The 26,357-nt window shown below is 37.7% G+C and overlaps 1 protein-coding gene across 1 annotated transcript in view; it reads right to left on the bottom strand.

Moving 5' to 3' along the window:
- The window catches only part of BLTP1 (bridge-like lipid transfer protein family member 1), a gene marked incomplete at its 3' end in the record, with an annotated part of 123,471 nt that overhangs the window by 56,641 nt on the left and 40,473 nt on the right, over positions 1-26,357 (bottom strand). The window contains exons 22-42 of the mRNA XM_081999640.1: positions 23,952-24,080; positions 22,926-23,045; positions 20,218-20,495; positions 19,211-19,461; positions 18,476-18,734; positions 17,213-18,056; positions 16,285-16,355; positions 15,618-15,791; positions 15,187-15,307; positions 14,186-14,332; positions 13,673-13,800; positions 12,955-13,157; positions 10,171-10,368; positions 9,287-9,498; positions 8,783-8,934; positions 7,734-7,884; positions 6,475-6,627; positions 4,954-5,194; positions 3,734-3,882; positions 1,535-1,754; positions 548-706 (exon numbers count right to left, since the gene is read on the bottom strand). Coding sequence (XP_081855766.1) covers positions 548-706; positions 1,535-1,754; positions 3,734-3,882; positions 4,954-5,194; positions 6,475-6,627; positions 7,734-7,884; positions 8,783-8,934; positions 9,287-9,498; positions 10,171-10,368; positions 12,955-13,157; positions 13,673-13,800; positions 14,186-14,332; positions 15,187-15,307; positions 15,618-15,791; positions 16,285-16,355; positions 17,213-18,056; positions 18,476-18,734; positions 19,211-19,461; positions 20,218-20,495; positions 22,926-23,045; positions 23,952-24,080 — 4,360 coding nt within the window. The remainder of the gene's footprint in view (positions 1-547; positions 707-1,534; positions 1,755-3,733; positions 3,883-4,953; positions 5,195-6,474; positions 6,628-7,733; positions 7,885-8,782; positions 8,935-9,286; positions 9,499-10,170; positions 10,369-12,954; positions 13,158-13,672; positions 13,801-14,185; positions 14,333-15,186; positions 15,308-15,617; positions 15,792-16,284; positions 16,356-17,212; positions 18,057-18,475; positions 18,735-19,210; positions 19,462-20,217; positions 20,496-22,925; positions 23,046-23,951; positions 24,081-26,357) is intronic.

The following is a 26,357-nucleotide window of genomic DNA, read 5'->3' as shown; positions in this document are numbered from 1 at the left end:
TACATATGTGTTTCTTTAATACACCTAAGTCGTTCAGTAATGGATCTTTTCTTTTCCCCGTTCCCATACACCAGTTGACCACTTCCCATTCCTGAAGAAGAATTCTACTCTCAAAATAGATGTTTATGTCTAGTCTCAAAATTGAACTGAGAAAGAGCAAGGATTCAAATTACAAATTACTTCATTACAATAACAGCATATGCAAATTAGATTAAAAGTAACTAACAAAATCCAAGGACCTCTGCAACTGAGGATGATTTTATGGCTTAGCTTTTGGCAGCTACACATGTTTTTGGAAGCTACATTTACAGTTCCAAATGTAAGGAAAAGCTAAATTTTTTGAGATAGTGGTGAGGGAAATGAAAACAACAGTTTTACCTAAGTCACATTTGTTCATTTTCTGGCTTGCTGAGAAGTCCCACAAGTAGTATTTACGTCTGTTGAACTTAAATCCCTTGCTCAATCGCTTTTTTGCTGAAAGAACATGGTAAATACAGGAACAGCCAACCCAGAATCATGTCTTAAATTCGGCTGTAATTAGCAATACCTGTTGGAAGACTATTGTGTCCAGATTTGGTGGCTGGACTTTCTTGTACCACACTTCCTCTGTTGCCCACAGCATTGGACATCCAGTTATAGAAACTCACAGATGATGGTTCAGACAGCAAAGGATGTTCAGATAACATGTCTGTGGCCACAGTATTTCCTATACAGACAAATCAGAAGCTTTAGCATTTGTTGTATCAAAGTCAGCAAAAACCAGGAACACAGCATAATTTTACTGCCAATACATATTTACTATTAAAATAAGCCTAATCCTCAAGGTTTATTCCAGTAAATTATGTGTCAAGCAGCACTACAGGTGCTACCATAGAAGTTATACTATGACACTAACGGATGTTGCACTACAAGTATCTTTGCATTTGTCCATCTCTATCACTAATTAGAGGAAAGGAGTCATTAAGAAACCAAAATATCTGTTTTTCTTTATATAAATTATAACAATGCACTATGAACTGTACAACATAGAAAAGTCCATGTACGTATTTCAAGTTTCTACAAAACACATTCATTCAAAAGACCATTACTAAAAATCTCCAAATTATTACACACAAATTAAGTTACCGGAACATTAGGTTAGTCCACTTTTTGAGCTACTTACAAGGGCAAGAAAAAATGACAAATACAGAATGATCACTTAATTTCCTTATTCATTCAAAAAGACTCACTGAAGTGATCATGTATGACATTTAAAAAGTAGTAAGGCTAAGTAAAAGGAAGATATTTATTTTGTTAGTTGTCATTTCTCTTCCCAACCTGATGTACTCGCTGTTTGCTTCCAGGAAATGGTATGGTGCAGCAATGTCTAGGAACTGCTATTAAAAACTATGATTCTTATTTGGTGGGGAAGGAAAGGGGAGGTGGTATCTTAAACAGAAATGACAACTCATAGTGAAAATATAGTACCTGTTCTAAATCATGAAAATAAAAATCAATCCTCCCCCCCTTCCAGCCTACTTATGTTCCATCATACCTGTTCTTGTTAAAGAACTACTTTTAACTGCAGTTGTACTTCTTTGAGGAGTCCCTTCCAAAAGATTATGCAGGCTAGGAAAACTCCCAGTAAGATAGCTGAGCAGACTCTCTTTTCTTGGACTTTCTTTGACTGCCATTCCAGAACGGCCAACGTGGACCGGTGAATCTGTAGCTGTATCTCCACTAGTGTAACTTAAGGAATGATACGGATGTATACCCTTGTGGAGAGAACGAAGCAATTCATGAAGGACTATGCAAACTGCAAAAAGGAAGCAACATTTGCTCTGAATAGGAGCTCGACACACAATAATTACAAAAAACTCATTCCTGGAAACCTTTGGACAAGTAGCACTTTGTTTGGGGCAGGTTATAAAACAGGTATTGTGCACAAAGGTGCTATTGAATTATTGAGTAAATATTTTTATTTATGTGTATGTAAATAAAAAATATTTTATTTTATGTGTAAAAACAGTTTAAAAAGCCAAACAAGTAACAAATAGAACTCCAGAATTCATCTAAAGCAAGTTTGCAGAAGGAACAGTACATACTACTGAATATAAGCCTCATTTGCATTTGGTCTTTGTCTGAAGACCAAATCCTTTCCATCCCTACTGTAACAGCAAGTACAGCCTCTAGGGAAGGTGAAGAATGGAAGCTGGGGACTTCTGGCACCAAGAGGAAGGCTCCTGGTCCGCCTAAAGGCTTAAAACTATGAAACAGGTTCTCTGCCCTCAAAATGAAAGAGGAGCCAGATATGCTTTCAAGCATCTGGGCCACTTAACCCTAAGCCATGCAAGACCACCAGGAGGGAGCAGTAAGTGATAGCAGTGGGCGACTATCTGCTACAAGGAACAAATGGGCCAGTATATGCTGGGGTTTGACCAGCTGGAAAACAGCTTTGCAGAAAAGGACTTGGGGGTCCCGGTGGACACCAGTTTGAACATGAGGCAAGAGTGTGCCCTTGCTGGGCTGTCCAGCCCAGGCTGCATTAGGCAGTAAGTTGGCAGCAAGTTGAGGGAAGTGACCCTACACCCCTACTCAGCACTGGTGAGGCCACACCTGGAATACTGTGTCCTGTTATGGGCTCCCCAGTACAAGAGAGAAATACTGGAGGAAGTCCAACGAAGGGCCACTAAGACAATTAAAGGACCAGAGCATCTCTCATATGAGGAAAGGCTGAGAGAACTGTGATTGTTCAGCCTGGGGAACCAAAAGCGCAGGGGCAATCTTATTAATGTATATAAATACCTGAAGGGAGGATACAAAGACAGTGGGGCCAGGCCCTGCTCAGTGGTGCCCGGTGACAGGACAAGAGGCAACAGGCACAAACTGAAACACAGGAGTTTCCTCCTGAACATCAGGAAATACTTTTTTACTGTTGAGGATGACTGAGCATTGTCACAGGTTATGGAGTCTCCATCCCTGGAAATATTCAAAAGCCACCTGGACCCAACCCTGGGCAACTGGCTGTAGGTGGCCCTGCTTGGGCAGGGGGGTTGGACAAGATGACCTACAGAGGTCCCTTTCAACCTCAGTCATTCCATGAAAAACCACAGCTGGAAAGGAAGCAGTACAAGCCACCAAGCTGCCTACATACAGAAGACAACAAATGACTTCAAAAAACACAAAACAAACAAAATAACCCCCAAAAATCCAACAAAAAAAAACAACCCACAAGACCAAAACAAACCCCTAAAAGCCCCACAAACTTTTATAGACTCTTTTGGTTCAGAAAGTATAGATAAAAAAATCTTGCCATTTTCTGACCAGTTTGTGGAATTAGAAAACCACCACATTAATTTTACTAGAAGTTATTGGAAAGTTTTGTCAATCTCAGGTTTTGTATACTGTCAATCTTAGATTCTTTATAATGATAGTTAAATCATCATTTCTGCCTTCATAAATAGATTAAAAACCAGAAAAGTTAATGCACATCCTTAAATGATGCACATACATATTGTTTTTAAGCATGGCTCTGAAGTTAATTGACAAGAAAAACAATAAAGAACAGATGTAGAATATAGGCTAATTGATCGAGCATTGCTTTTATAAGGTAAGGAGCATACCTTCTATGTGTTACAGGTACAGTTATAGTTACTTTTTAGACAAGCATTTATTCATATGCAGCCTACAGAACTGCTTCTAAACAGGCCAGCTACAAATGACTGTCCCCTCTTGCGTGGCGCTGGAAACTTACCTTTATTTTCAGCACCGAATCACTGTGAGTGTGAGTCTTGGATAATTTCCTCATGATCTCAGCACCAGTTACCGGCCCAGAAGAGCCACCAGCAGGTGGAGGGCGATTAGCTGTTCCTTCTAGGAGCATTGTATGCTCACTGACAGTAGCTGGAACCAAGCAAACAATTTTGTCTCATTTGTATATATATACGAGGAACCAAGATTATCTATTACTAGGTACATTTATTTACAAGCAGTCATGAACTCCAAATTCTGACACATACCTACACACAGTTGTCTAGGGAATTGAAGGAATTTTAAGACAAATAAGAAAACCTCAGACATGGGCACCTCACTGGTTCTAATAGTCTGGTGCTGCTCAACCAAAGCAGATATTTTAGGGGAGGGGGCAAAAATTTCCATCATACTGTATGATTACATACAAGTTTCACACACAAACATATTTGGTTTTGCTGTCTTTAAGCAGCCACCTGCTGCCTGGCTTTTAATCAAAAGCAGATGCTCCTGATTTTTTCGAATTATTTTTTCCTCAATGTTACATAATTCTTACTTGAGAAAAAAACAAACATTGCATTTCTAAGAACAGTAACACTGTACATAGATGCTACAAACACAAAATAACTAAGTCAACTCAAGGGAGCAAAAAAGAGTGGTCCAACAACATGTATTTATTTATTAATTATTGTCCTTCCTTTCTGTCGTTCTGAAGTCAGCTCTAATATCAAATACAAAGCTAAATCAGTATCTTATGTTAAATTAGCAATGTGTAAGCTGGCAAAAGAAATCTACCACATATGAAGTAGTAAAAATGAGGAAAAAATATGTCTTCGCAAAGAACAAGTGAGAATGTGGGTTTGATGCTACTCCTGGGAGTGTTCATGGAATCACATGTTACAATTCTTAACTAAGGTCAGAAGCTGCACAACAAAATCCTACTTGCAAGCTAGCAAATAATTACGTTGATGTATTTTGTGCAGTAAATAAGACAAAGCAAGTGAAGAAAGAAAAGAAGTCCCCTGGTTTTGTTTTTCCCTGAGTAAGTAAGAATTATTATAATACTATAATTTTCATTGTCAGCAGCTGCTTCAAAATGAAGATGATTCTAAAAAAGAAGACTACAATGTACTCAAGCATTAAAGCTAAAGAAGATACAAATGCGCTGAGAGGAGCTACTTGTCCCTGTGATTTTTTTATGGAGACAGAAGAACACAAAAATACCTGCATCAAATTCAAACTCCGCTCCATCAGCACTTGTGTCACTCTGCAGCCCCCCTCCGCTGTCTAACCCAAGTCCGTCCTCATGCTCGTGGCAGGCGTTTGTCTGCAATTTCACTGGCTGAGCTGGCCTGTGTAAGCTGACTCCTTTAAAAGCTGGGGTCACCACAATGAACTTCATCCATTGCCTTGCTAAGGCAACTAGACCTTTCTTTAAGGTTACCAAGGCAGGAAGGCCATCGCTCTTAAAAAAAGAAAAGCAGAAATTAAAAATACGTATCACAGCATTTTAAATACACTGGGGAAAAAAATAAGTCAGAAGTGACTTAAATCTTTGTGCTCAGGAGACTTGTGATGGAAACGTGCTGGCACCACACAACATCCATTCAGATGTAAGAAGCCATAGTGCCAAAAGATAAAAATTACAGCTTCGCTGAACACAGTAAATAACGTTCATTTACACGTCCTGAGGATCTAGCCCAAGGGGCCAAAAATACACAACAGGAAACAGGTTTATTAAATATGACACTGAAAGTACTGAAGTAATTATAAGGCTCTGAACTATGGACTAAAATTCACAACACTAGATTGACTGTAGAAACAGAACTGAAATTACAAAGCTGAGGTATTTTCCATTCCTGGTAAGCAGTATTTTAAAAACATAAATTTGAGGCAAAACAATAGGGACTGTTTCAATGATGTCATCAAATTGTACTAAAGGAAAAAAAAACCCCAAAAAATCTTCTTAATTTGACCACGAAACAAACAGTGCTATTTCTGCCACAAAAATATCACAAATTGTGGTCTTTCTAACCTCTGGGTTCTCAGCTGAGTATGTTGAAACATGTATTGTTTACATCTGACAGCTGTGAAACTGGATTATGAAAATGACACAAAATCAGGAACAAACACTCCTCCTTGTAACTAATGTTTGTTCAAACAATTATTTACGACTACAATCCAGCCATTTACATTTTAAAGCCACCGTTCAAAAGATAAGATTGTTAAGCTTTAAAGTTTCTACAATTCCAGCTCTTTTCTTAAACTGTCTGCATTACGCCAAGTATTTCTAAAAGACACAAAAACTAGTTCTGAGGAGAGAACTTGGAATAAGCTGATGAGTGCATGCGCTTACCTTAATAATTGAGATTTATTAAATTTTAAAACTACTGCTGCAAATTTTTACTACTTTGCTGTTACCTTTAAGAAAAGTGAAATTTGATAAAAAGGCCATTAACGTTTTTAAAGACATGCCTTTTTGGTTTATGATTTCTCTTGTATTTACTAATACCATAGCTCAATAAAAACTATTCATATACACAGGCCACAACAAAAACAGCAGATCTGAAAGACAATTAAATGAGAGAAGCCATATCTACTTCTCAATTTAAGGATACATAGGAGCTTGGGTTGTATTTTCTTGTTAGTTAGCTTTCCTTAAACTTTTACCTAAATTAAGATGTCAGAATTGGTACATTTGAAACTAACACACCGAGTTATTTCCATTTTTACAGGGTAACTCACCATGGTGGCATCCTCAATAATGGAGTAATTTGCTTGATGAAGGTAATGGTGCAATATATTACACAGTAAACAAGAAGGATTTTCTTGCAAGAAACGAGCCACTTTGGTAAGCCTGTTGTACTTGCTCCTCAGAGGAAAGTGCACACTTTTATTCTAGATTAAATGTAACAATTTTTGACATATGAACAGCCTTGCAAACAAAACACATAAATAAACTACAAGATTTCACCTACGATATCACAAACTTCTAACCCCATTTTGAACTGCTGCAACAAAGATTTGCCACCTGGATGCCTACCTTATTTTAAATAGTGGTATGTGAAAAATCATATTTGATGCTTATTTATTTATATGGAGTAATAAAAGAGAAGGCTGGATTCAAGCCGCAGACTTTGTAAAGTTACTTCTGGACTAATAGGCATATACGCACAGCTCGCTGAGAGTTTCAAAAAACCTCTATTTCTAGTTAAAGAAAAACCAGGTGCTTTTCCAGTTTGGTTTAACGCTGGAAAAAAGGTAGGAAAAGAAACAGGAAGAGAGGTAGCAATAAGAGACTGCTGCAAAGGATAATTTTTGAGTCCAGCACAAAACTAGCCTGACGCTTAGCTAGTCAACCTTGCAATGCAAGACACCTCAAAATCTCCCCACTAGATGGTGCTAAGTAATCGAGAAGCAGAAAACTACACACAAGAAAGCTCCTTAGCAAATCACAGTAACACCCAGTTTGTCATAAAAGCTCTACCAGTCCTAGCCTTCCTCAAAAAAATTGGCTGTTTTGCCTTTCTTGATAGAGCGTTTCACCCTCGCTATGCTTGTCCTCCCTCTCACAAGCAGGTCCAATAAACAGAATGATTCCATATACTGCAGAAGCACAGAAATTCATTTTCTCCTGAAAGACACCCTGAATATTTCATAATTCAACACTCTTCCATATTTCATAAAATATACTAGATGCCACAGCCACATTTCTTACTCTTGCCTTTCAAAAGGCAGAATCTCCAGTTATTTTACCTACAGTGCACTCCTGTAAGAAGCGCAAGACTTCCTCACTAGTAACAGCTGAATTTTTTTTCCACTGAAATTTAGATTCTGTACAAAAAGCACAGGTGGTAAGTTCTTGTAACCAATTCTTGAAGTAAAGGGTCATAAGAAGTGCTATAAGTTTGTCAGTGAAAATATCAAGAACCGCAAACAAATATATTTTACATATTACACCGCTCTGTTCCGATATGCCTATTGATTTTATAAAGGTCATTTACCTCTAAAGCTTCTGTCATAACGCAACCCATAACAGCACAGATTCGCAGGGTTCCTTCAGTTTCTAGTTTATTTAATGACGATTTCACTTGATCAATGGGAACAAGCCAAGCACCAACTGCAGGCGTTGCAGTACTCAGGAGGTTCAGCTGCCTATTGAGAAAAACAAAAAGAATGAGGTATTCACATTCAGCAGCAGCACTTAGCAAGATTTTCAAATGCTATTATGAATGACATTCAAATAGGTGGAATATGACAGAACAATGCTACCAAGTAACAAACACAGACTTATTGCCCAGCAAATTAAAATTGGCAGTAAGTACTACAGCAGGTTTTGTTTTACATGCTCGCACACTCACGATTCCATCCACTCCTGCCACCGCTATTCCCTCCTTTTCCGATTTGTATTCCCTACTGAAATCACACAGTTTGAAATTCTCATCACTGACTGAATCCCACATTAATTGTTACACAATAGGTCACGAAGGACTTTTGCTAAAGGGTTGCGGCAAGAACATTAAGAAAACCACAGAAAGTATTTTCAAATTCAGTTATATACTGAGCTTAAACTACTGATAGATAGGAATATTTGGCTTGTTCTACAAACACAATATGAGAAACTATTTTAGAAAGATTTATCTGGAACTTTATAGTGCAAGGGTAGTTAGATCATAGGTTAAGCATCAGGTTGAAGACCAAAAGCACTGAGTGGTTCTCTTCTCTAGCATCTCTCCTACTCACAACAAATACCATCCCCTGCCTTTCTCCTTCATAGATTTCAGTCTCACTGGAAGGTTTTGTTTTGTTTTCAATCTTTCTTTTCTTCTTTTAATCATACCTAACTAAAAATTTTCTAGCTAAATTTCCATATAAATGACAACAATAAAAAAATAAAGCAAGAGTTACTGTGATATATGTAACTGCCAAAATTTTCATTTCCAGGGAAGCTTCAAAAATTATCAAGATTACATTCAGAATCTAACAAGTACAACTGCAATTTAGCAAAGCAGAACTGTCGTTTTCTTTCTTTTAGAATCAGGTAAAATTATACCTTGAAAATATATGGGCTGGAGAGCGCACATTGGTCGGGGCTGCAAAACTAAACCAAATTTCTTTGATTGTTAACTTCATGCTGCAAGAGTCAGGGGGAGGAGGCATCAACGGTATATCTTTTTTTAGATCATCAGATTCAACCCCTTCATCCTTAAAAAAGGAAACAAAGTCAAAAGTGAAATTGTTTTCCAAAGTGATTACACTGAAAAGCACTAACATACCATACTATGTACTGCTCATAAGAAACAGTTTCATATGCACTTAGGCAAAGGAAAATAAACAAATGCTGTCCACTAACTCTCCCAAGACAATACCAAGAGATCTTGCAGAAAGCTGGAAGTTTAGTGTATAAGTAGACAGTATGAATTCAGTTGGGACAAGACGACATCTGTCAAAATTGTTTTGGGTTTTTTTTGATTTGGGTTTTTTTGTTTTTGTTTTTGTTTTTTTTTTAAGTGATTGACAACTCAAGACCAATCATTTCTACATAGTATGTACATACCTGCTCATCTGAAACTGAATTTCCGTTAATATCTGAAGAGGGACTTATTCTATCACAAGGAAGGTTATCGTCAGACACATCAGTATTATAACCACTACCAGTTGGAGAATCAGAAGAATTATTTGATGCAAGTAATCCACCTCTCTCTGTATCTCGTGATTTACCCATGACTCCAAATGTATTATACAGTACTGCTCCAGATTGTCTTCCTCCTATGAAAGGAACACATACCAAGACTGTAAATGTTTGCCATGCATAAACCTCTATAAGTTATGTCCCACTGAAAAGATCTGCACTTATGAGGAGAAATACGTATGATTTTGGTTAAACAAGGTGCATTACCATTTTACACAACAACTTATCACTACAATTTTTATACAATGGTTTAACCCCTAGTTGTAGAGCTTCTGTTAGTTTGTTCCAAGTAGACAAGGAAGACTGGTTTTAAACATTATTCACTGAAAACAGTAACTGGGATGATGCAAAATACATATATACTGGGTTTTTTCTTTTTGAAGCTTTCCCCCACCAACAGCAAAACTCTGGCTCTATATTCAGACACTTACTGTGGGTATGATTGCAAGATCAGGATTTAAGTGATCAGTGAAAGCATCAATTTCTATCTTCATTTTAAGTTCAGAAACTGCTGTAACTGGTTTATATAGGATTATTTCACACGCTGTTTTAAGTGGTATTGATTACTAAAGGTTCCTTTATTGTATAATCTACTACGTGATATAATTTATTTACAATAGATGTGCACTATTTAGTATCACTTATATTCAGCAATTTCTAATCATGTAATTGCTAAGCTAGAAGACCTAACAAAAGAATTGTTAGCAGTTTCACAAAACAAAACAACATAAAGCCTATGTAAGTTTTACCTTTTATAGTTAAATTTTCAATTCCACACTCGAACATTATCCAACCCCACTTCTCTTGACTAGGACCAATTCGAGTTATGTCTGGAACAGGTTGTTGATCTGTTTCATCCACAAAAGCAAACTCATCCAACTCTTCCAAAGTAAAAAGAACTTTTGATTTCCCAAAAGGAATAGCTGTTATTGCACAAGTTCCAATATCTGTGAAAAGAAATATATTTACCACTTTTTTACAAAATGAAAAAAAACCCCTTTACATCTTCAAATAGCCCTCTGAAGATTACAGTGTTTTGGGAGTGTTGCCCCTTCAGCATTCCTCAAACAGGGAGCGGAGGGAAGAAAAAAAGAAAAAAATATCGAAGTACAAACAAGAAAAAAAAGCAGCATAGTTTAGAAAAAAAACCTAAATTTTTCTAAATTCTCCTGGTATGTTAACGTGGGCAGGATAATTTTTAGATTTGGAAAAACAAGGAGCGAGCAACACAAAGTTAAAGCTTCGAGGCATTCCCAATCCTAACAGACAGAATCATAGAATAGTTTGGGTTGGAAGGGACCTTTAAACATCTGCTGCCTTTGTCTTTAGAACCATGACTCTTAAAAAAAGGCACGTGTACAAACAATCTCTTCAGAATTTTATCTGAAACTGGCAATTGGCCTGAAATTACTGTACCAAAAAAACATTCCTAATAAACACCTCAAGTTTAACAGCAACAACTGACAGTGATACTGGTAGTGTTCCTGGATAATACAAATGCATTAACTATAGCATACCTGAAGGGTATTTAGAAATAAAGTTCTAATTTTAATTCAAAGACTGCTTCTTGGTTGGAAGCATGTCTGTGTGTGTGTTAGGAGGATATAAAGCACTAAGTCTCACTGATTCCTTAGGAAATACAGGCTCAAGCACAGTTTTTAATTCATTATGATCTTTGCTGTCTAAGATCCAGGAGTGGAGTATGCCACCTCGATTTCTTTGATGTTAGGATGTAGTTTAAATATAAATCTCTTTTTCTAGTGACATTTCTGAAGGAACATTTTAAGTAATTTTATACCTATGGTCTATAAACTCAGAAAGAACTACACAGAGTCAATTGATGTCCCTTCCAATCCTCTCTCTGCCCCAACTTATAACTACAATCACTTTTGAAGTATACATGAAATGCTAAGATCCCTAGAAAGACATTTCTCAAACCTTTTAAATAGAAGATGATGAGTTTTATTGGTTAGAATTCAAAAATTACTTGGCCTTCTTGAATGTCTGTAGCATACCTAACACCGGACACTACTGCTAAGATTCTACCCATAACTAATTAAAAATGGAGTTAACCGTTTTAATATTCTCTTATTGCTTTTTTTGTCCTTCAACTTTATTTGCTCACTCATCTTTGCACAGCAGCGTTTGTGTTTGTTTTTGGTTTTGTTTATTGTATGGTCTTTAATCATACCTGTTTCACAGAGCCCTTCCTCATGTCCTGAATATTCCTGTTCTTTATGGGACAGAGTAAAATAGCACTAACTGGTACAGATTCCATCAAAATTGAAACAGTTTTAACAAAAACTGCCTCTACTTCTGGTCATCTTTTCCAGGATCAGGAGTTGTAGCAGCTGAATTTAATTCCTAGCCTCTCGAAGGGAGGGCCACAAAAATGATCAGAGGGATGGAGCCCCTCTCCTATGAGGACAGGCTGAGAGAGTTGGGGTTGTTCAGCCCGGAGGAGAGAAGGCTCCGGGGAGACCTTATTGCAGCCTTTCAGTCCTTAAAGGGAGCTTAGAAGAACAATGGGGACAAACTCTTTAGCAGGGCCTGTTGCAACAGGACAAGGGGTAAAGCTTTTAAACTAAAAGAGGGCAGATTTTGACTAAATAGAAGGAAGACATTTTTAACAATGAGTGCGGTAAAGCACTGACACAGTTTGCCCAGAGAGGTGGCAGATGCCCCATCCCTGGAAACATTCCAGGTCAGGTTGGACGGGGCTCTGAGCAACCTGATCTAGGTGAAGATGTCCCTGCTAATGGTAGGGGGGCTGGACAAGATGACCTTTAAAGGTCCCTTCCAACCCAAACTATTCTATGATTCTATGTGAGTAAGACTTGAGAGCTCCAGTATCAATTATTTCTGCTTTCATGAGAAACGGAACTAGCCTTAAAATGCTTTTAAAAAGGGAGTTGAACTAGCTGATCCTTAAAGGTCCCTTCCAACCCAAACCATTCCATGATTCTATGAACTTCTTTTTCTTTGCCCATGTCTTCCTCATTCTGGGTGTGACTGTTCATCTTCCCTTCTTGGTCACAGCATTGTGAGCGTGATTAGCGGACTCTTCAATAACTCTAGAGAAAGTCTGTCTCTTGGTGACAGACTTTTTAGCAGGGCCTGTTGTGATAGGACAAGGGGGTAATAGTTTTAAAGTAAAAGAGGGCAGATTTTGACTAGATAGAAGGAAGAAATTTCTTTACCATGAGGGTGGTGAAACCCTGGCACAGGTTGCTCAGAGAGGTGGTAAATGCCCCATCCCTGGAAACCTTCCAGGTCAGGTTGGACGGGGCTCTGAGCTTGAGAGTTTTCACCATGCCTACATTTAAATATAGCACTTTCGTAGAATGAATAATGGAAAGTAATTCAGAGTACCTATCCTAAACTTTTTAGAGTATCTGTCAAATCTGCAGGCTCAAGTGTCTTTTTATCTGTGTTGATAAAAAAAAGCCAAAACCAAACTACAAGATCAAGGCCAACTATAACCACTTGCTTCTAAGAAAGTTGACATTTCCACAATTTAAAAAAAGGCTTACCTGTTGTATCAAGGCCTCTAAGTTGTCCATGAACGCGATGGATGTTTAATTTCGCAGCAATTTCTTTTCCTTTTTCTGCTCCAGCATTGGATCTCAGCGAGCCAGAAGACTGGGGCTGCATTTTACTGGTTTGGATGTAACGATCAAATGTGACAGAATTCCTCCCAGTTTCTGCGTTGTTGGAAGTCTCCTCAACTATACCCCTTCGAATATATGGGAGAAAAAAATATTAAGCAAACCTCAGACATTTTCCATTTTATTATTTCTGTTTAAAATTTTAAGTGAAATTGGCACAGCAGAATTCTTTGTAAGGTAGAAGATACATACACTGTGATAGAAAATCTCTAAAAAATTTAATTTCATCCTCCATGACATATAAAGGCTTGTCAAGCATTGGAAGAGGCTGCCCAAGGAAGTGCTTGAGTCACCATCCCTGGAGGTATTTAAAAGACTTGTAGACATGGCACTTAGGGACATGGTTTAGGGTGGACCAGGCATTGCTAGGTTAATGGTTGGACTTGATGACCTTAAGGGTCTTTTCCAACCTAAACAATTCTATGATTAGATGTTAATTTATCAAACACAGACACATTTTATTGCTTAAGTCAGTCATGACAACTTTTTCAAATAATTCTTCAGAATTGCAAAAAAATTGGCATTACTAAGTCTTTTGACTAACTTAACAAGAGCCACAAATAGTGATATGTATTATTCTTACCTATTCATACGAACTTGTGTAGCAATTCTATCAAAACACAAAGCTACTAATGAAACATGAGTCACGGTTTTGCCAGAAGAAACCCCTGGGGATTCATCAACAGATGCTTGTAGTAAACACAGGTTCACCTACATTCCCCCAAAAGAGTAAAGAAATTTAGGAAAACATGTTACGTTATGTATACATTAGAAACATGTATATGTTTCTAATACAATCTTGTCTTACTCTTATCAGTAAAATGAAAAAAATAAAAGAAAAAAGGTCACACCCAAAGACGTAAAAACATAATTTAAAGACATGGTAGTCAGCTACCCCTATAACAGTTGTTATTTAACTTACACACATACCATAATAAAATTGAGCAGCTCCAAAACAGACTATCCTGTTCAAAATGTTAGTTATCTAGCACAAATACACAGCTTCACTTAACATTATTTTGCACCCCTGTTGGTTCCCCAAAAACTTAAGTTGTGAGGTAGATGTCTACTAATAAGCTAAACAAAAAGTTCTTACCTTCGGTACAGTAACGTTGGCCTGAAGACCTTTAATTGTCACATTATCTTGCTTAAGTGAGAGATTGGTCTGCCCTGGTCCCTGGTTTGTTGTTCCTGTAGTGGTCGTGTCTATTTTTGTTCCTCTAATATCCTGCTTCGAAGATAACTTGGAGGGAGGAAAAATAATTCATTCTCATTGAAACTCAGAGCTGCTGAGCTAACGAGTAACAGGATAGTTTATTAGCACTGAAGCAGCAAGAGATTCTGACTTCATTTAAAGCACAACACCCTAATTTCTAGAACAAGGACCATAGCACTTACAAATACAGTAGGTCCAGATCCCTAAGAGTAGCAAAAAGACCAGGTTTCAGCTGAAAGTTTGAGTTCTACATATGTAAGTTATTCAGAACAACTTATTGTGAAGCAAGTAATTAGCATCTGTTACACTGTGAAGTCTAAGAAATCATAAAATATAGATATGGTCATTAACTTGGAGAGAAAGAAGTCCTAATTTCGTAGAACTACCATACAATTCTTTTCAAGCTAAATTAAATTTTTAAGGTATCAGATGAACTGCAATAAAACCACATGCACTTTCACAGCTTAATTTGAACTTCATTCTACCTCACAGACACTATCTCCCTAACTACTGTAAAAATAATAAATCATGTATTGCTGATATGAATACAATACATAAGAATATCAGTTATTTTAATTTCTAAGAACAGAATGTATGACCTCATGCAAATTACTGTAGCTACTGACTAGACCGTCCAAATTAGAAAAACTTCACTTCTATCCTGTAAAAGAGATTTCTGGTCACCGAAAGACAGTATGTAACAGTTGATTTTAAAAATGCTCATACATTAAGCACAAGATAAAAATAAATGTTTTCCAAATTAATATAGCAATTAGCTACTGTATCTCAAAACACTGAACTCAGTTAAAACTTCTTCTATGTGAAATACAGAAAACAATATTCTTTCAAATCTCTGTGCATTTTCTTGTTCCCTTTCTTACATTTTCCGAGAAGCTTGTTTTGCTGTTCTGTACAGCATCTCGAAGAACTTTGCAGTGCAGATCATCAACGATTGCTGCTGGGTGTCGAGAGCTAGCACAATGCACCATTGCTTCTATGTACCTGCGAGAGGAAACAAACCCACAACAGACTATTTAAACTTCCAGTTTCACATGACACACCATCAATAACGTTTAATTAACACTACAGAGAGAAATATTAAGCACTGACAGACATAAAATGGCACTCCCCAGATCAGCATAACACTCTTCTAGCTTTTTCATGGAAAATGCAGATTACATTCACTGGGTACAAGGCTCTACTGTCACGTAACTCAGTCCTTTTACCTAAACCTCTGCTGAACAAAATAGCTTTGATTTTATACAATTTTTAGCATAATGAACATTGCAGTAATAAAAGTGAAATTAATTACCTATCCAGTGCCTCTGCTACAAGAGGAGTCAGAACTACATCTACAGCTCCTTTTACTTCTACTATTGCCGTTGTCCGTGTCTGGAAGACGGGATGATCCAATGTCCATTCTTCCGTTATTGTTTCATCATCTGTATTTTCTGCAGACTTTTTTTCCAAAGGAGTATAAGGTGTACTGAACAAGTCAAAGACATATTAATAATCTAGGTTTGTAAAAGAAATACAAAAGCATCCTGGTATCATTTTAATTCTTCATAAAATGAATAGCAGACTTCTTCTACTGCATAGCTTAGAAAGCACACAAATACAATGCCAGTGCAAGGACCTTCCGTAGATTCAAGTTCAGCTTTCGGCAATGCAATGGACACTTGCCATAAGCAGCTCCCAAATTAATATAAATTCAGTAGCAATTCATAATCTGTGTAAGTTAAATAATGTAATGCTTTCATGGTGTACTTTCTTTTTGACCAAAAGCAAACATTTTAAAATAATCGCACACTCTGTTCTAAAATAGATTTGTACTGAAAACTACTGCTACGAGGCAAATTTTGGAAGGGCTAGCAAGAGCCAAAATTGTTAACTCTTGTTAAACTTGTGTTAAACAACAGCATCAGGAAGATACTACTCTTAAAAAATATGCTAATAATGTTACACAGTATTCAACTTACTTAGATGTTGATCCTGTAAGCTGCATGCCTCTGTCCAGTAATGAATTAGCGGTGAGACCCTGTTTAACAATCTAAGACAAAAGTGCAAATAAATTTATTACGTTCCTTCTATATATGAAAAAAATACTCAAGGAATCTTCAAATAATGATTCTCCTTTGCAGTTTTTTTCTTAAAAGACTCCCTCATATGCAGATTCTCCAACACAGTATACAGAAACTCCTACACTTTTCTTTCTAAGTTACTTGAGAGATGAGATCACGAAGTTTTCAGATAGATAAAATACGGACTAATTGCTTTAAAGACAAGACAAGACTCCAAATGCTAATCTACGGAAGGCTTGCATGAACACAAAGCTTTTGCTGCAAAGTGATAAGAAATTAAATTCCAGAGCTTAGACACCTATTTTCTACCAAGCAAGTTCCATTATTTTTCATATATTTCATTTCAGTTCTTTCCTCAAGCATGTATGCTCATACCACATACATCACAAGGAAAAAAGAAAGAAAGCCCAAACATTTACAAAATCACTTGCTAAATCAAAGTTGAAATTCATAGAACTAAAGCATTTACAACCTGGATCAGTATTAGATGTACTGCTACTGAAGTTCTGTGAAACATATATTTTTAAACAAAACTCACATAAATATCTTTCAGCTGCATATCATTCAACAGGCAGTATTTTTAAGTGCAATAATGACAATTCAGAACATACATCTTATCCACAGAGTTCCAACTCCATTTTTTCTTTTCCACAACCCCCCAGCCATACAGCCCATGATCTGAAGTCAGAAATCCAAGGTATTCCTCAACAAAAGCAAAGGAGTTCCAATTTTATCATAGCTTTATTTACACAACAGGTGTACTAAGCAATTTTAACTTGTTTTGAATTCTTGTTCCTTTCTCTACTTACTCCTCCTTCCTCCATACCTTAAAAGTTGGGACAGAAAGCTGCTCAAAAGATGATGAACTTTCTTCACTTGTTGGTGTGTCAAGATCTAAAGGGCGATGTAATGAGGATTTTGAAGTTCTTTTGTTAGTTGGATGCTTTACTGACCAGTTGATCACCTGGAACTGTGTAAGATAATTTTGGTAACATGCCATTACAGGCTGCTGGGAAGTTATTTGCTCACTTTCCACAGTCTTCTCAGAATCCATGATATATATGTTCTCAACATGCTCATCTTCTCCTCCCAGAGCCGAAACAAATGAAGCCTGTGAAGGATGAGTCTTAATTGGCAACATTTTAATATCTTGACTAGTTTCTCCATGGATTGTGCTTGTTAAGGGCCCTTCCACACTGTGATAAATAGACCCTCTACTATATTCAATTTTCTGAGCTTGCTTTTTTCTCTTTTTCCTCCCTGGATAGGTTCCTGGACCTTCATCGCTACTTATTGGCTCAAACTCTTCTGCTGCAGAAAAATAAGCTTCGCTATCAGCCATTGACATACTGGAATCCATTGAACGATACTGGTGAAATGAGTTTGAATCTGCAGATGGAGTGTATGGGAAAGAACCAAAGCTTCTCCTCTGCTTTGGGGAGTCCAAGACATTCTCATCACTGCGAGACACATCGCTGCTGAACTGCACACCAACTGGAACAGGCTGCTTGTCTCCATAGAAGGCTGCTGTGAGGCTCTTGGTACTCCCAAGCCGGGTGGAGCACACGGACGCTTGCCGTTTTAGTGGAGACCTCAGGGGAGACTGACCAACAGGCCTTTCCTGGTTGCCAGGGGATGCAGGACTGCCCTCTGCACCCTCAGCTGCAACGCTGGAAATAAAAATTAAAGGTTCGTTTGCTTATTTTATTATTAATCCTTCTCTTTTTACGTTATAGGAGGTGTAAAATGCTTCAGTGATTCTACGACTTTCTATTAGCATAGCAATTACTTTCATAACGCTGATTGCATACTAAATTCGGCCACTTGTTAGTCCACTTGCCTACATATAGAGGATGTAAAAATGAATATTAATGGCAAGTGCTGTTGCTTACATGTTGGATTTTCTAGCCAGATCAGGTAATCATTCCCTATTAAGGATCCAAATTTGCATTCAAACTAGGAAATGCATTTGAACAGTTACCATTAGAAAATAACCAACACTTTAAAAATTGCTAAATCTAAGGGGTTTTTTCTGTCATGACGCGTTCAAGAGTTAAATTATACTTCTACCTGCACAGAGAATACTAACCTTCCATGACCATCTTCCCTTTTTGCAGCAGACAAGAACTCCTTCTGTCCCAAGTGATCCTCCATAGTTGACAATGGGCTGTCCTTCTCACCTGCAAGCAAGGGGAGTGCAGCACTAGAACTGCTCGTTTCCTCCGAAGATGAGGAGGAGCTATGGGACCGCAATGGCACTTGTAGGCTTAGATGTTGTGCTTTTCTTTCTATTTCTATACCCATAGATCTGCAATCCCAATCTTTTCGTTTTACGCCATTTGCTTTACCTAGGATCAGAAACAGAAGAGAAAAATTGAACATCTGGTAACACAACTGCAATGGTCTCTTTCCTGCCCACTGAAATAAAAATCCTTTATGAAATAAAAGCCTTTGTTTTGAAATGCATACACATACTAGCATGCTGTACTAACAAAAACGAATAAAGTCATAGCAGCAAAACGTAAAATTGTCTTTGTAGACTGCTTTCTATACAAGTAGAACAGATGGAAGTCAAAAAACTACTTCTTACTCAGAAAGGAGTTGCATGTTAACATAAAAATTCAGCATATGAAAGCTTGCTCACTATTGTCAAGCTACTGTCTGCTCTCAGAAGGGCCCATGCCACTACAAGACATCTTGCACAAGATTGCGACAAGTACTACCCATTAACCGGAGTCGGAAAGACTATAAATATTAATGTGGAGTTAAGAAATCATATTTTTGGGCAAAATAAGAGTAAAATTGCTGTACAATGCATTCTCACCATCTAAAATTTTAGGAATCTCCTTAGTAATTATCCATTCTCCTGGCTGCAGTAAAGATTGCCCATAAAACATATCAGATTCTGCACTTGTACTTGAGAAAGCAGAGCTGCTTGAAGGTGTCAGTTCCTCAAGTTTGAAAAAATCTAGTCCTGTTAATGTGCCACCGAAGAATCGACAGCCACCAAGACAGCCACACTTGTTCCTGCTTCTCTTGTTCCTCAAATTATCATCAGGCCACAAAAACCACAATCTATACAAAGGCAGAAAAACAGAAAACAAAACAAAAACATGACCATATCAGCCCAAGTACATTTAAATTTAGTGAAAACAAGATTAAAAGATATCCCTCTCTTATAGGTGACCTCGTATTTCACCTGGCATGAAATGAGTAAATAAGATTTGTATCTGAAACACAGATGTCAGACATAGAATGAAGGCTTAGCTCCAGAAAGGAACAAATCACAAATGTATATGCTGTGCTCAGGCAGATTATGTCCACCTGTCACAATAGATACTAACAGTAACCACCTTGTCTCCCAGCACGGACACAAGCACTGCAAACACGCTCCACACTGGTGTATGCTGCTTATGCCAGAGGCAATTGCTCTTTGGAGAGACACACAAATCACAGTTACACCAGGCATCTTGTTCACAGCTGCTCATCAGCTTGCTCAGGACTCTTTAAGGCCTGTTTTCAGTTCAGCCCGAGAACAAAGGACAAATTCGATTCCCTCCTCTCCCTGATCTTCATTTGGCAGGGATAAGGGAAGGCAGAAGCAAAAGTAATCATACAATTTTGCATAGTCCAAGCACATTCTATCCACCAACCCCATAGCTAAGCATTCGACATACTTTAAAAAAATTACAAGAGATTGTAATTTACGTAAGCAAAAAAACCAACCAAACCACAAAAGCAAAAAACAAAGTTCCGTCTTTAGATTAATGTATTAACTTACACACCACCCCCCACCAGTTCAAACGCATCTCCTTCAATCACATCTCTTACCTCTTAGTTCGGTTATCATGTGTTTCTAAGAAATGTCTCTGCACTTCATGTTTAGAAGGATGATCTGCAGCTAAAGCAATGTCAGCAGTGATGAGCCCCAAGTTGACAGAGCCAGCTTCCAGCCAATATGCCCTCCTTAATATTGGCTGAAGACCAGTTCTGCAGTTGTTCACCTGCTCAACATATTGCCTCAGTTGAAAGTCTTGAATAGCAGCACTTACACCTTCTCCAACAGACTGGTTGTGGAGGTTGCAGTTTGCAATACGTATAGCACCCATCTGAAAACGTGATTTAAAACATGAACTCTGATTAGTCATGAGTGAAATAAAGAAAGAGTAGCCTTAAACTTGTTAACCCACCACCTACTGCATTCCAGAAAGGTCTCAATAAACTATTCTCTCCCAAAAAAGACAGAGAACCAGTTTTATATGCAAACATGTGCACACACACGAAAGAATGCAAGCTTAGAAATTAGTTTCAGCCAGTTTTTAAATAACAAAAATAAATATTTAGGTGTCTCCTTTTGTAAGGGGATCAAAAAAGAAAGCTCAACTTTGGACGGGCATTGTAATGAACCTTTAAAAAATTAAATTATTAAATTCTTCAATGTCACCTAACAGCCAAGAAATCTGAAACTTTTAAAATGAGATATATGATTTTACATTATATATATAATTCTGCATCCTTAGACTAAAACATCTATTATATACTTTGAATACAAAGCTGTATTAACTCCATAGTTAAAAAATACCTCACAGTGATACAACCATGTTAAAACACTGCAAAACTCAAGAAATTCCAAACCCTAAACCTTAACTGAGATCCATATTAATTGTGTTACAGTAGCCCTTATATGATCACACTCTATTTCTTGTATTGGCCTAACTCCAGTAGTTTTGCTGAACCAAACAGGAGGTTGCCCCTCTCCTATGAAAACCACAGTACAGGCAGGAGCTAACCCTCTCCAGAAAGGAACCAGAAGTTCTTGTTTTACCCCCACTGGTCACTGTACAACTAACCCACCTGCCCGCACAGTATCGAACCTCCCCAACACTGGTGTACACCAATAAAAGATGACATAGCCCCGCCACACATTCTTAGTCTTCAACCTTCTAACCACCTGAAGGCTTTGGACCAAGTTTCCTGCACAGCTTGAGTCCTCTCCAAAAAGTCACCGTGAAGTACCTAAAATACTTTCACAGGGAAAGGAAGGAAAGCTGAAAAAGAGCCTGGCCATGGAAGAGCTACCCACAGGATTAATATTAAATTATTATTTCTCATCTGTCACAGACTACAAAGGAACACTGGAAACTTCTTTTTTTTTTTAAATTTCAGTGAAACACATTCAGAATATAATTTTCTAGAGTGGTTCAGGTTATTAAGCTGCCTTTCAAAATATTGCCATTCATAATTATGCCTGCAAATACAGCTAATATTTGCCACAGTGCTTTGCAATATTGGACTTCAAAGAATTTGGACACTCAAATGCATTTTTTACTGCCACAAGGTAGCGAGCCATTCAGATGAAGAGATATCATGTCATTAAAAGAATGTCCAAAATAATTACTGCTTTCCTTTAGTTTGATTTTGGCTCATAATGTGATTTATTCCCAAAACCTTACACGGCAAGTCTACCTTTTAAAACTGTATGTATTAATGGACAACACAACTACTAGTCACCGATACCCACATACCACTTTTCTCCTTTTCTGTTGTTACCGTAACTCAGTTGTCTCTTAACTTACATTTTGCTATATTTAATAAATTATTCTAGTTTTCTCTTGTATTCTAAGATAATAGAAAGAATATCAGCTCTTCTCTGTACATCCTTTTTTGAACAGAGGATACACCATGCAGTATTCTAGATTCAGTCAGGTAATGGCACTAACACTTTTCTCATCTCTACCAAAAGACAAATCTAGCTGTACACCGTAAGACAATCACGAGTTATCAAGCATTGACTTGTACGCAATCCATATCAATCATTTCCAGTTGCTGAGTTAAGAACTTGTGTTACAAGTTCTTATTAGTGCTCAGGTAGAGACACTTAAGAGAACCAGCTGAGGGAACTGGGATTTTTTAGTCTGGAGAAGAGGAGGCTCAGGGGAGACCTTACCTACAGCTACCTGAAAGGAGGTTGTAGTGACGTGGGTGTTAGTCTCTTCTCCCAAGTAACAAGCGATAGGATGAGAGGAAGTGGCCTCAAGTTGTGCCAGGGGAGGTTTAGACTGGATATTAGGAAAAATTTCTTTACTGAAAGAGTGGTCAAGCATTGGAACAGGCTGCCCAGAGAAGTGGTGGAGTCACCATCACTGGAGGTGTTCAAAAAATGTGTACATGTGGCACTTTGGGACATGGCTTAGTGGACATGGTGGTGTTGGGTTGACAGTTGAACTTGATTACCTTAGAGGTCTTTTCCAACCATAATGATTCTATGATTTATATTGCTAGATTTTTTACACTATTCCTGCAGCTTCCACTCTTATTTTGGCAGAAATCCACTACTTCTTACTATTTTCCAAGATCACTAATGGAATTACTAAGGAGAAGCCAAATTGACCTACTCCTGGCCTAGTCTAAGCCAGCCTTTTATCACTTAAAGTTTCAGAAATTCTGCTTAGTCCATTGCAGGTAGCTATTCTATCAAAAAATACACAAGAACTCTATTGACAAAGAAGTATTTTAATTGCTAAGATAAATACTTTTACCTTTATATTGGTGGCACAGCCATGCTCTACCACATACAGATCTGCTCCATCCATGGCTAAGCGTGTCATAGTGTACTTCAAGTCATCAGATGTTGGGCATGGCCCAGGAACACAGTTCATCTGAAGCGAGGGGAGGGAAAGAAGAAATAAAGATTTAAATGTACATAAGGAGTTTTAATTTAATTTGTGCTTATCTTTTTATTTCTGTTCGTTTAACAGAGGCCTAAAACTAGAGCAATAACAAGTTACTTATTCTACACTATCAACACGAGTATGAGATGGGCTGCTTCTGCCCTCAGGTTCATTTTCACCAGTGCATGTTTAATTCTTCTGTCCAGCAACATCAGGGAACCCAGCTGGCTCTCCTGGCTTCCACCAGCAAAAGGCAAATCAAGTCTGCTAATAGACAACATCACAAAAACTGGACCAAAAAAGGAAGATGTTGAGAGATTAAATCCAAAAATCATACTTAATATATGGCAAGTCTCCTTCAGGTTTCAAGTGACTGTGCACATGACAAGCACCAAAAGCAGAATCCACAATGACATAATAGTTAAGTAAGAGTTCCATGTTTAAAAAAGAAAAAAGTTAATGGAAGCTATAAGCTGTCAGCTTAAGTCTCCCACCAAAGCCCTGTTTCATCAACAGAGGACACAGGATGAAAAAGTACCATGGAAATGTGCCAGGAGCATGGAGGGAAGTAAGTAGGACCTTTGTCTCTTAAGGGACACTGGAGTTTGCCCTTTGGCTCTTTGCTGTCACAGTAGAGATAAGAAACTAGGCATGACTTCTGTGGATACTGTTTCTCAAAATAATTCATAGAGCACAAAACATTGTGCATATCCACAGGAAAATCCAGAGAGAATAGCTTTTCTTTCTAAAGCGTAATTAGCTATATTTTATGAAAGGGAACATCCAATCTGACTACATACCCCATGTGTCTTGATAACTTTAAGGCCAGATTTCTAAACTGTTCCAAAGAACCTGTGCAAATATAGCGAGCAATTAAGACGGATGAAAAGTTACCTTAGAGTCACAGAACCGACGGTCAATTCCATGCTGGCATATTACTACAGATTTTGGCCTTTCCAGTTCAAACTCCCGGCACACCACATGAAATACAAAGGTCTGTCCCCATTCCAGAAGACACGCAAGCTGTAAGCAAGTAGCAACATGTTGTCTAATAGTAAGTACGCAAAATGAAGTTTTGGTATTCCACAGAGTACTGAAAGAACATGACCAAAGGTTGGGAGGTGAGCAGGAGTAAAAATAAAAGACCCCACCATAACATTCCGGCTGCATTACCTTGCTTACCCATAGTCTATCTCCTGTTAGTCAAGATTAGTTTTTATTTTGAGTGCACCAAAACATGCAAGTCTCTGTACTTTTTAAATGGAAAACACTGTGACATTAAACAATTTCCCAAATAATTTCTTAATATAAGGAAACAGCTTTTGCTATTGCAGTCAACCGAGAACTTCATTGTAAAGACAGAGCTCTCCTCATTCTCCCTCTAAAAAATACCTCAAAATACTCTATTAACATTCATAACTTAAATGTCAGGCTTCCTTGCATATAAATAACAAAGTTACATTTAGAAAGCATAGGAGGAAACTGGCTAAACAAAACACCACTGAATCTTGCTAGACATAGTAATTAGCCTATCGTTGATTTAAGTTTTTTATATAGTTAGCTCATTCATAAAGGAAATTATTCATGACTGTCTCTGTTATGAGAGGGAAATGGATTTTCTTTGGCTAACCAAAGGAAAGGGCACTTAAAATCAGCAGTAATTTAAATGGAATTTAACATAGCTATGACTGTCCTCCTAAATCTCTCCTCCTCACGTTAGTGTTGTCCGTTCACAAATTCTTGCAACCCGTCACACTACAGGAGGAAAAAAAGCCAACGACCCTGAAACAGCAAATTCAAGTTCTGCTCCACAGCAGTGCTGACAACAAAAAATAAAATAAAATAAAAATCCTCTATGAAGCACACAATTGTGAATACCTTCGTAGGGGAAGAAAATTGCATCAAGCATTTAGAAATGTTCTCTAACCTGAGATTCTTTTGAATCAACTATGTTTAATTTTGAGGCATACAGCAGTGGAGTAAATACTATAGCTTATCTAAATCAGTGGTAGCATTTTGGGAAATACCGCCCCCAAACTCTGTATATGTAGCATGAAAATGTATCTGGAGTCTATTCTTTAGATTTACTGAAATTGCTCATATGCCTTATTTCAATTTTATTTGCTGCAGATGTCTCCTAATGAAATACTTGTTTAATTCTAGAAAATAATGCCAATTTTTAGAGGAATAAGAGGATGTAGAAGTGTCTTTTAAAAATTAATTAAAAAAACTAAACCAAACAGTAATTACTAAATAGAATTTATTTACTTTTCTCATGTCTCAGAATACACTGACAAAGCAACCTTTTTAAGGAACTAGCTCCCCACACCGGAAATAAATCAAAGTGACCTGCCTATTGTATAGTTGGAGCCATTATTGTATCTGCAAAAATAAAAGTAACATAAATGGCAAAACCGAAAGGAGTTAGCGGTAAGACTGACCTAAGAAAATCTAACACTGTGAAAGCTATGTTCCAGTGGGACCAAACATCAGAATTTATGCAGTGAGCAGCATGACTGAGCTACCAGGTGCTCTCCTGCAGAGGCCTACCCATACTACACTGCCACCAATTATCTCATTTGTCTCAGACTTTAAAACGTGGCTTTGTCCACAGCTTCCTATGGAAAGCCAGAACTTTATCTGCAAGCTAAATTCTTGCCAGATCCTCAACTTGACATCCTTAATGCCGGCAGCATCCCTTCGTCCAAATGCCTACATATCTCCAAGAACCTTACATCCGAGGGCTATCAAATGGCTGTTCACACTGCAATCGCAATAGAGTACTTCATTTGTCCTTCCCAGAGAGTCAGCCAGCAGGGGTAACGAACTTGCATCTCCAGAAGTCAGCACCAAAAAAATAAACATAACCTCAGAGGAAGTCATGGACAAATAACGCATCTCATATTCAAACCTCTTGAATAGATTTTCCTTTCTCCTCTTCATCACGTTACCTAATGTATGTCTGAAGGCATCCCAGAACACCTGCTCTATTTACAGAGAAGTATTATTTACTCTGCAATTAAACCACTTAAAGTGCACATAGATACTGTGGTTGCCTTTCTAATCAGTATTGAAGTACATTAACATACATAGAAGTAACGTACATGTGTTTACATGTAGGGACAACAGCCTTCACCACTGATTTGTTCATGCTGTTACCATCATCCTTTCAAATGCTCACATAACACTAGCCACCCTGTTACACTACATTTAAGATGAAGATCAGATTTAGCTCGTTTGGCTTCTCCTATCCACTTATAGAAATGGTTACATTTTCAAACGATAAAATTAAGGTTACTT

This window comes from Phaethon aethereus (genome assembly GCF_964289735.1).
Source record: "Phaethon aethereus genome assembly, chromosome: 4".
NCBI lineage: Eukaryota > Metazoa > Chordata > Aves > Phaethontiformes > Phaethontidae > Phaethon > Phaethon aethereus.
This window is presented reverse-complemented; position numbering and strand designations above follow the sequence as displayed.